The 11,567-nt window shown below is 38.8% G+C and overlaps 1 protein-coding gene across 1 annotated transcript; it reads left to right on the plus strand.

Annotated features, from left to right (window-relative positions):
* Positions 1-430: 430 nt before the first annotated feature.
* Positions 431-1,033, plus strand: LOC111873500 (craniofacial development protein 2-like). Its single transcript, XM_023868268.1, has one exon. It carries the CDS (start codon positions 431-433, stop codon positions 1,031-1,033), a length of 603 nt encoding a protein of 200 aa, XP_023724036.1.
* Positions 1,034-11,567: the final 10,534 nt, after the last annotated feature.

The raw sequence follows: 11,567 nt of genomic DNA on the forward strand, positions 1-11,567 counted from the left end.
TGTTTGATTTTCTTTGCAGAAAAAATTAAACACTCGTTAGTTAAATATGGTTTCATTTCAATACAAAAAAATTTGGTTAATTGCAAGTGTTAAAACTAATTTATATTGTAGGCCTAATATTGTGATACTTTAATTTCGAGTAAAAAAGCTGCTAAATAGTATGTAGAAAAACACAAAATAAAATGAATAAAATGTCAAACATACAATGACTTCTATTTTGATTAAAAAAAACAGGCTGGGGGCCTGAGAGTATTTTCTCTTATTAAGGGGGGGCTCAGAGGTAAAAAGTTTGAGAACCACTGCTCTAGGTGCATGGAATGTGAAAACCCTCAATAAACCGGGTGCCATGAAATCAGTACTAGAACAGATAGATAAGTACAATATGAAAATCACAGCCATACAGGAAATTAGATGACTGGGTAAAGGAATCATGGACTTAAAGAAACATACTATATGTTACAGTGGTAAAGCAGAAGGCAATAAGGAATATGGTGTAGCCTTTGTAATAGAACAAGAATTTAAAAGTGCAATAATAGACTTTAAACCAATGAGTGAAAGAATTTGCACTTTGAGAATTAGAACAACATTTTTCAATATGACATTGATGAACGTACACACACTTACAGAAGAAAAAGAAGAGGAGGTCAAAGACTATTTCTATCAACAAATGGAAGGGACATATGATTCGATACCAAGTAATGACATAAAGGTTATTTTAAGGGATCTTAACACCAAAACAGATAAAGAGAAGGAATACAGAGGAGTAATTGGGACAGAAAGTTTACACGATATAACCAACCATAATGGAATAAATTTAATAGATTTTGCAGAAAGTAAGAACTTGATCATCAGGTCTACATACTTCCTGCAGAAAAATATACATAAAAGGACATGGGCAGCACCAGATGTGGTAACCTTCAATCAAATAGATCATGTCCTCATGGGGAAGAGATTTGCGATGAATATCCTGGATGTAAGAACATTAAGAGGGGCAAACTGTGATAGTGATCATTACTTAGTACAGGTTAAATAGAGATGTAAAATAAGTTGTCAGAGGTCCAAGCAGTATGAGAACTGTAAGAAATTTCATATTGACAAGATTACGGAGGGTCATAAGAGGGAAATATTTCAAAATAAAATTAAAGAAATTAATGACAATGGAACAAATAAAGAAGTAACAGTAGAAGGGATATCGGTGATTTTAAAACCTCAATAATTACAGAAGTCGAGAGGACTCTGAGATGTCAAGAGAAACAGGATAATAGAGAATGGTTCAACGAGGAATGTAGGGAGATTATAAACCTTAAGAATAAGAAATATATGGATTATATGGAAAGACCAACAAGAGCAAGAAATGAGGCTTATGAAGAAGCAAGAAGGAAAGCAGACAAGAATTTGCTGGAAAAAGAAACGAGCCTTTCTAAATGAGCAATTACTGCAAATGGAAGAAGACTTCGAAAATAACAAAACAAAAATGCCTTTGGTCGAATGAAATATATGTAGGAAGGTTTCGAACCAAAAACAAAATGTATCCAAGACAAAAAAAGGGCTTCTAATAAATAATAAAACAGAGATTATGAATACATGGAAAGAATATTTTGAGCAATTATTAAATCATAATCAGAATATGGAAAATAACGAGGACAATGAAGAAGAAAATACAGGCGATGGAGAAGGGGAAGAGGGAGAGATAATAAGAGCCCCCAACAAAGGAAGAAGTGGAAGAAGCATTAAAGGAACAAGAACTAAATAAAGCACCAGAAGGAGATAACGTACCAGCAGAATTATTGAAGGCAGGAGGACAAGAAAGAATAACAGTACTCCACAGAATTATAAATAAAGTGTGGGCTAGAATAAAAGATACCAGAAGATTAGGAAAGAGCATTATTTGTCCCATATTTAAAAAAGGGGATAAATTAACATGCAGTAATTATAGAGTTATGTCATTACTAATGACAGCATATAAAATTTTAACAAGGATACTAAAAAAGAGGCTGGATCCATTTATAGAAAAAAATAATAGGAGAATATCAATCAGGATTTCAACCCAATAGGTCAACAATAGACAATTTATTCTCCCTGAGACAAATAATGAAGAAATGCTGGGTATTTAATACAGATATTTACCTATGCTTGGTGGTCTCCGTAGTCTAGGGGTAACATTCCCACCTCATGACTTGAGGTACGTGGGTTCAAACCTGGCAGAGGTCGTGGAATTTTTAAGGGCGGAAAAAATTCAGGGAACAAGTCCTCCGGGAGGGACTTTAAGCCGTGGGTCCCGTGTCGTAGAGTTACGGCACGTAAAAGAACCTCGAGTCTCTAGGAGACCTCTGAGCTAAATTAGGCAAATCTTCCCGCCCACGTAGTTTCCAATGCCTCTGGTAGATGGGGAAAGTATTAGGTACCACTGCCAGATGAGGACCGCAACCTCGCTGACAGAAAAGGACTAATTATCAGATACCACTGCCAGTAGAGGGCCGACCTCGCTAGCAGAAAGGGCTGATAGTGGGCACCAGTACCGGTAGGGTATGGAGACAGTAGAAATTAAAGGGGGACACACAATGGACCAATAACTGGTCTAAGTGCATGGGGAAACCCACCTCCTCTAACAATGAATGAATGAATATTTACCTATGCTTCAGAGATTTTAAACAAGCATATGATACAATAATAAGGAAGAAATTAAGGATCATTGTGTCCACTTTTGGTATTCCAACAAAACTAAGTAGAATAATTAACTTAACCATGACAGAAACAATCAATCAAGTTAAAATCCAAAAACAGTTAACGGACAAATCAAGGATTAAAACGGAGATAGTTTGGCACCATCACTATTTAATTTGGTAGTGGAATATATAGTGAGGAAATGTAATGTAGACACAAGGAACACAATAGCGTATATAATGGCATATGAGGATGATGTGGAACCTCGCTTAACGAGCACCTCCCATAAGGAGCAAAACAAATTGTAACAAAAATGACTCGCTTAACAAGCAATGTTTCACATAACAAGTGATGAGAGGGGAAGTCTCAGATTGTGCGCTTGCTACAACAGTCTGTGTTTCGCACTCTTTCTGCTAGCATATTAATGTCCCTTGTGATCACACATTTTTCCAAACTTTTGTTCAGACATATTATTTGTGATTTTTTTCTACAAAGTTTAATAACCCTTGCAAAAACGTCCCCGGAGAGAAAGCCTCAAAAAGACAGCCATAAGAGAATAAAAATAACCGTAGAAATGAAACGCAGAATCATTGAAAGCGAGAACGAGGTGTGAGCGTGACTGATCTAGCACGCACATACAGTCGGTCTGCATCAACAATGTGCACTATTCTCAAGAGCAAGGACAAGATTAAGGAGATAGATGGTTCAAAGGGAGTGATGAGAACATCTACACAACGGTTATGTATTCTCGACGATGTTGAAAGATTGTTCTTCATGTTGATAAACGAAAAGCAATTGCAAGGCGACACTATTAACGAGAATATCATTTGTGAGAAGGCAAAAGTGATTTTCATCGACCTCATTAAGAAGACGCCAGGATCATCAATGGCCAAAGAAGAAGCATTTAAGGGAAGCTGTGGGTGGTTCGAGAAGTTTAAGAGAAGAACTGGCATCCACAGCGTTGCAAGGCACGGTGAAGCAACAATCTCCAACACAAAGGCAGCAGAGAACTTCATCGGCAACTTCAAGAAGCTCGTAGATTCTGGGGGTTACCTGCCGCAACAGGTTGTTAATTGTGACGAGACGGGTCTCTTCTGGAAAAAGATGCCAAAGTGAACTTATATAACAGCAGAGGATAATGCATTGCCCGGCCATAGGCCACTGAAAGACCGTCTCACGCTGCTATTTTGTGCCAATGCAAGCAGCTATTTGAAAATTAAACCGCTGCTTGTTTACCATTCAGAAACTCCATGAGCCTTCAAGAAGTGTAAAGCCCAGAAGAGCAGGCTAAATGTGATTTGGAGGCCCAACAAGGCTTGGGTGACACGTGACCTTTTTACTGATTGGATCAATGAAGTGTTTGGTCCATCTGTGAAAAAATATTTGCTTGAGATGAATCTGCCACTCCATGTCTTGCTTGTTATGATCAACACTCCTGCCCATCCTCCAGACTTACAAGATGACCTCCTTGAAGAATTTAAATTCATCAAGATCCAGTTTCTGCCTCCCAACACCACTCCATTACTCCAGCCTATGGACCAGCAGGTTATTTCTAACTTTAAGAAGCTGTACACTATATCACTCTTCGAGCGTTGTTTTGAGGTGACTGAAGGGACCAATCTCTCTCAGAGAGTTTTGGAAATATAACTTCCACATCGTTGCCTGCCTCAAGATGATCGAAAAGGTGTGGGAAGGGGTTATCAAGAGAACCCTCACTTCTGCTTAGAAGAAGCTTTGGCTAGAGAGCGTTGTCGAATGTGACTTTGAGGGGTTTGAGATAGTACCTGTGGAGCCTGTAGTCAACAAGATTGTGTCTTTGGCCAAGATCATGGGGCTGGAGGTGGATAACAATGATATCGATGAGCTTGTGAAAAAGCACAGCCAAGAGCTGACCACTGATGAGCTTATGGAGTTGCATTGTGTTTCACAGCAAGAAGTTGTGGAGGNTTATATAACAGCAGAGGATAATGCATTGCCCGGCCATAGGCCACTGAAAGACCGTCTCACGCTGCTATTTTGTGCCAATGCAAGCAGCTATTTGAAAATTAAACCGCTGCTTGTTTACCATTCAGAAACTCCATGAGCCTTCAAGAAGTGTAAAGCCCAGAAGAGCAGGCTAAATGTGATTTGGAGGCCCAACAAGGCTTGGGTGACACGTGACCTTTTTACTGATTGGATCAATGAAGTGTTTGGTCCATCTGTGAAAAAATATTTGCTTGAGATGAATCTGCCACTCCATGTCTTGCTTGTTATGATCAACACTCCTGCCCATCCTCCAGACTTACAAGATGACCTCCTTGAAGAATTTAAATTCATCAAGATCCAGTTTCTGCCTCCCAACACCACTCCATTACTCCAGCCTATGGACCAGCAGGTTATTTCTAACTTTAAGAAGCTGTACACTATATCACTCTTCGAGCGTTGTTTTGAGGTGACTGAAGGGACCAATCTCTCTCAGAGAGTTTTGGAAATATAACTTCCACATCGTTGCCTGCCTCAAGATGATCGAAAAGGTGTGGGAAGGGGTTATCAAGAGAACCCTCACTTCTGCTTAGAAGAAGCTTTGGCTAGAGAGCGTTGTCGAATGTGACTTTGAGGGGTTTGAGATAGTACCTGTGGAGCCTGTAGTCAACAAGATTGCGTCTTTGGCCAAGATCATGGGGCTGGAGGTGGATAACAATGATATCGATGAGCTTGTGAAAAAGCACAGCCAAGAGCTGACCACTGATGAGCTTATGGAGTTGCATTGTGTTTCACAGCAAGAAGTTGTGGAGGAGAGTTTGTCAGAGGAGGAGGAGGAGGAGGAGGTGGTAACAGCAAAGCAACAATCTTCTGGCGCAATAAGAGAAATACTGAAAGTATTGGAAACTGTTGCACAGTACATTGAGAAGCATCACCCTAATAAGGCAGTGGCTATGCGCGCTACAAATTTATTTAATGGTAATGCTGTGTCACATTTTCACCAAATTTTGAAGCGTCAGCAAAAACAAATATCTCTAGACAGCTTTCTAGTAAAAAAGAATTAGATATATATCATAAATAATAAACCAATTATTTCGATTTTTTTTGTTTGCTGCAAATCGAATACACATTCCAGGTTGGTTCATTCCACATAGAAGAAAAGATGAAGATGATTCACGCTCCTTNTCAACACTCCTGCCCATCCTCCAGACTTACAAGATGACCTCCTTGAAGAATTTAAATTCATCAAGATCCAGTTTCTGCCTCCCAACACCACTCCATTACTCCAGCCTATGGACCAGCAGGTTATTTCTAACTTTAAGAAGCTGTACACTATATCACTCTTCGAGCGTTGTTTTGAGGTGACTGAAGGGACCAATCTCTCTCAGAGAGTTTTGGAAATATAACTTCCACATCGTTGCCTGCCTCAAGATGATCGAAAAGGTGTGGGAAGGGGTTATCAAGAGAACCCTCACTTCTGCTTAGAAGAAGCTTTGGCTAGAGAGCGTTGTCGAATGTGACTTTGAGGGGTTTGAGATAGTACCTGTGGAGCCTGTAGTCAACAAGATTGTGTCTTTGGCCAAGATCATGGGGCTGGAGGTGGATAACAATGATATCGATGAGCTTGTGAAAAAGCACAGCCAAGAGCTGACCACTGATGAGCTTATGGAGTTGCATTGTGTTTCACAGCAAGAAGTTGTGGAGGAGAGTTTGTCAGAGGAGGAGGAGGAGGAGGAGGTGGTAACAGCAAAGCAACAATCTTCTGGCGCAATAAGAGAAATACTGAAAGTATTGGAAACTGTTGCACAGTACATTGAGAAGCATCACCCTAATAAGGCAGTGGCTATGCGCGCTACAAATTTATTTAATGGTAATGCTGTGTCACATTTTCACCAAATTTTGAAGCGTCAGCAAAAACAAATATCTCTAGACAGCTTTCTAGTAAAAAAGAATTAGATATATATCATAAATAATAAACCAATTATTTCGATTTTTTTTGTTTGCTGCAAATCGAATACACATTCCAGGTTGGTTCATTCCACATAGAAGAAAAGATGAAGATGATTCACGCTCCTTAACAATGTATATATAATTTTCTTCGAATAAACGTTATACATATTTTTTTTTAGTATTTTTTTGGCATGGAACACATTATCGTATTTTACATTAATTTATATGGGAAAAACTGTTTTGCTTAACATGTGTTTTGCATGACGAGTAAGATTCTGGAACGAATTATGCTCGTTAAGCGAGGTTCCAAGCTATTATTATAGTATTGAGATCCTTAAGAGCAATGAAGGAGGTGTATAAAGAAATCAAAACCATAGCAAAAACAACTGGCTTAGAGGTGANAGAAGAAGCTTTGGCTAGAGAGCGTTGTCGAATGTGACTTTGAGGGGTTTGAGATAGTACCTGTGGAGCCTGTAGTCAACAAGATTGCGTCTTTGGCCAAGATCATGGGGCTGGAGGTGGATAACAATGATATCGATGAGCTTGTGAAAAAGCACAGCCAAGAGCTGACCACTGATGAGCTTATGGAGTTGCATTGTGTTTCACAGCAAGAAGTTGTGGAGGAGAGTTTGTCAGAGGAGGAGGAGGAGGAGGAGGTGGTAACAGCAAAGCAACAATCTTCTGGCGCAATAAGAGAAATACTGAAAGTATTGGAAACTGTTGCACAGTACATTGAGAAGCATCACCCTAATAAGGCAGTGGCTATGCGCGCTACAAATTTATTTAATGGTAATGCTGTGTCACATTTTCACCAAATTTTGAAGCGTCAGCAAAAACAAATATCTCTAGACAGCTTTCTAGTAAAAAAGAATTAGATATATATCATAAATAATAAACCAATTATTTCGATTTTTTTTGTTTGCTGCAAATCGAATACACATTCCAGGTTGGTTCATTCCACATAGAAGAAAAGATGAAGATGATTCACGCTCCTTAACAATGTATATATAATTTTCTTCGAATAAACGTTATACATATTTTTTTTTAGTATTTTTTTGGCATGGAACACATTATCGTATTTTACATTAATTTATATGGGAAAAACTGTTTTGCTTAACATGTGTTTTGCATGACGAGTAAGATTCTGGAACGAATTATGCTCGTTAAGCGAGGTTCCACGCTATTATTATAGTATTGAGATCCTTAAGAGCAATGAAGGAGGTGTATAAAGAAATCAAAACCATAGCAAAAACAACTGGCTTAGAGGTGAATGTAAATAAAACTAAAATGCTGATAGAATCTAGAAGAAATCCAAGGCAAACTGGAGAAATTAACATGGAATGGGACGGGATAGAAATAGGTGAAGACTTCATATATTTAGGATCGAAATTCTACAAAGGTGTAGAGGAAAATCATTACATAACAAGAAGAATAAAACTAGCGAATAATACATATTTCTCGTTACTATCAGTTTTTAGATCAAAGGATANTATTGGAAACTGTTGCACAGTACATTGAGAAGCATCACCCTAATAAGGCAGTGGCTATGCGCGCTACAAATTTATTTAATGGTAATGCTGTGTCACATTTTCACCAAATTTTGAAGCGTCAGCAAAAACAAATATCTCTAGACAGCTTTCTAGTAAAAAAGAATTAGATATATATCATAAATAATAAACCAATTATTTCGATTTTTTTTGTTTGCTGCAAATCGAATACACATTCCAGGTTGGTTCATTCCACATAGAAGAAAAGATGAAGATGATTCACGCTCCTTAACAATGTATATATAATTTTCTTCGAATAAACGTTATACATATTTTTTTTTAGTATTTTTTTGGCATGGAACACATTATCGTATTTTACATTAATTTATATGGGAAAAACTGTTTTGCTTAACATGTGTTTTGCATGACGAGTAAGATTCTGGAACGAATTATGCTCGTTAAGCGAGGTTCCACGCTATTATTATAGTATTGAGATCCTTAAGAGCAATGAAGGAGGTGTATAAAGAAATCAAAACCATAGCAAAAACAACTGGCTTAGAGGTGAATGTAAATAAAACTAAAATGCTGATAGAATCTAGAAGAAATCCAAGGCAAACTGGAGAAATTAACATGGAATGGGACGGGATAGAAATAGGTGAAGACTTCATATATTTAGGATCGAAATTCTACAAAGGTGTAGAGGAAAATCATTACATAACAAGAAGAATAAAACTAGCGAATAATACATATTTCTCGTTACTATCAGTTTTTAGATCAAAGGATACACACCGAGCGATTAAAACAAAAATATATAAAACAATGACAAGACCAGTGCTTTATTATGGATGTGATGGTTGGACGCTAAGAAGAAAGAGGAATCAGTCATCAATTCATTCGAGAGGAAAATCCTAAGATGAATTTATGGACCAATAAAAGAGAATGGGATATGGAGGATAAGATATAATAAAGAGTTATACAAATTATATAAGGAGCCAGAGATCTTAATGATGATAAAGCTAAAAAGATTGCAATAGGCTGGGCATGTACAGAGAATGGATAAGGAGCGTATTCCAAAGAAAATTTTATATAGTACAACAGGCTGCAGGAGACATGCTCAGAAACCAAGAACTAGATGGACTGATGCGGCGGAAGAAGGAGCAAAGAAGTCAATGGGTGTAAGGAACTGGAAGAGAGCAGCGCAGAATAGAGAGGAATTGAGGTGCTTGATAAGGGAGGCCAAGCCCTGACATCGGGCTGTTGCACCATAGAAGAAGAAAAAGTGCTGCAACTTGTGCTGGTAGAGTCGGCTGTTTATGGCAGGTGCGCTGGCAGAGTCGGCTGTTTATGGCAGGTGCGCTGGCAGAGTCACTGAAGTGCTCCCTTGGTGGCAGTGTAACAGTGACTGATGAAAACTAATGCCAGACTGATGTTGGCGTCAGAGTCAAAGTCATGTTGTGACTGACGGTCAGTCAGTCTGTCTGTCTTGCTGTCGAGCCCTGGCTGAGGCTCATGAGCAGATGTTGCTTTTTTAAGTGAAAATTATTATCCTGTCCATGTGGGGCGCCCTCTCTGATGAGAGGTCAGGTCTGTCATTTGTCAGTCATAGTCAACAGTATTAGTCCATTGTCACTATGTACACTTATTTACAGCTGAATCTTAATATCTAGTATGCATAATATATACAAGGCCTCTGCCAGTCTAGGCTCAGTACAGCAGACTATGCCCTATTTCTAGTAGTATTCGCTTCCATGGCATTCTAGTCACTTGAACGGTCGTATGTCTGATGGCCGCAAAGTTTAAGCCTCTTATATTTTTTCTGTTGGGCTTTGCCTTGTACGATGTTGCGAATATTCTCATTTTCTTGACTTTGTATGACTTCTGCTTGTTTCCTGCATATTTTTGTTATATAGTCATATATGTACAGGATTTTGAATGCCATGTGCAAATCACAGAACAGTGTGCGCCGTGGAAAATTTCCAATGGTGGGGAGAACCTTGTTTTGCAGGCGCTGCAATTTCACTAGATGGGTGTCTGTTGCAAACTGCCAGGCGGGGCTAGCGTAAGTCTTTATGCATCTAATAAGAGCTTTGTGGATGGTAAATTTAATATCAGTGCTCAATTGCTCATTTCTGAATAGGGAATACACTCTAATGAATGTTCTGAAGGCCTTGGCTTCAATCACTTCTATGTGTAATCTCCAAGTAACTCTCTTATCGAAGATTACACCTAGATATTTTGCATTATTTACAAATGGAATATTTCTTCCATTTAGAGTAAGACAAGACTCAGGCGGTCGACAACCATGAGAGACGGAAACCCCCTGAGTCTTATCTTCATTAATTTTAAAATTCCAGCACTCAAACCAGATCTCCATTGAGCTGAGAATCTGCTGGAGTTTTCTAGTGATAAAACCCTCCTTGCGATCTGTCGCATATGGACAAGTGTCATCTGCAAAGAGGGCCTGGTGAACACCATGTGTTTGGGGGACATCATTTATGTACAAATTTAAAGGAGTAGGGGAAAGGACCGAACCTTGTGGCACCCTTGCTTGCATTTCCCTTGGCATTGACATTTTGCCTTCAACCAAGACCCTAAATTTATTCTGAGAAAGAAAGGACCCAATAAGCTTGGTGAAGTTGGCACGTCCAAGGCCCGCATTTTTATACCATTACCACTGGGTGGCGCATGGACCAATTGGCACTGGAGCTGCAATTGTGAACACTGATTGGATAGCACTTGTGTTGTTGTCTAAGAGCCGGGCTGCAAGCGATGTATAAATACTGCCTGTTTTCGGTGCACTGCAGGAGTTGTCTGTTATGCATTGCAAGAGGTTCCTACTGTTGAATTACAGGAAACATAAACAAATGAATAATATCATCCTGTTTAAGGTCATTATCAATTGTCGTCCTCTTTTTATTGAAAAAATAGAGTTTCACAGACAGGATTCTGTTTCCTTCTTCAGGTGAAACATGCTCGGATAGGCCACATTCGATGAAGATGAATAACACAATTTCCCCACTTATTCTACACTGGATGTAGTTGTAGTTTTCGTAATTCTGCTGCAATAATGTGAGTTGACACGGAGAGCTGACCAAACTGGGTAGACTGAGACATGCGAGTGAATTCCTTGTATTTCCTGTAACTGCTGTGTGGTTCAATATGCAAAACCTTCGGTTCTTCCCAATATACTCTGTGGCCTTCTCAGTGCGCACGTTGGGTTAATTTTGAATTTTCAAGTTCGACATACATATAGGAAATACTTCTATCGATTGTGCCCAAATCAGTTAGTTCAACATGAAGGAGACAGAATACAGTCTCAGAAACGTTGTGTCTTAAATAACAAAAGATGGACATTAGAAACACACATGCACACACATATTTATGATATAAGAATTAAGTATGTTTGTGCTGCTCGCTAGTCGGAACGAGTTTGTAGGACACACCAAAAGTAAATTTCACAGAGAATTTATAGCAATTGCGTTTGTATCAATGGGCGCTGAGACT

This window comes from Cryptotermes secundus, unplaced genomic scaffold (genome assembly GCF_002891405.2).
Source record: "Cryptotermes secundus unplaced genomic scaffold, Csec_1.0 scaffold2152, whole genome shotgun sequence".
Taxonomy (NCBI): Eukaryota; Metazoa; Arthropoda; class Insecta; order Blattodea; family Kalotermitidae; genus Cryptotermes; species Cryptotermes secundus.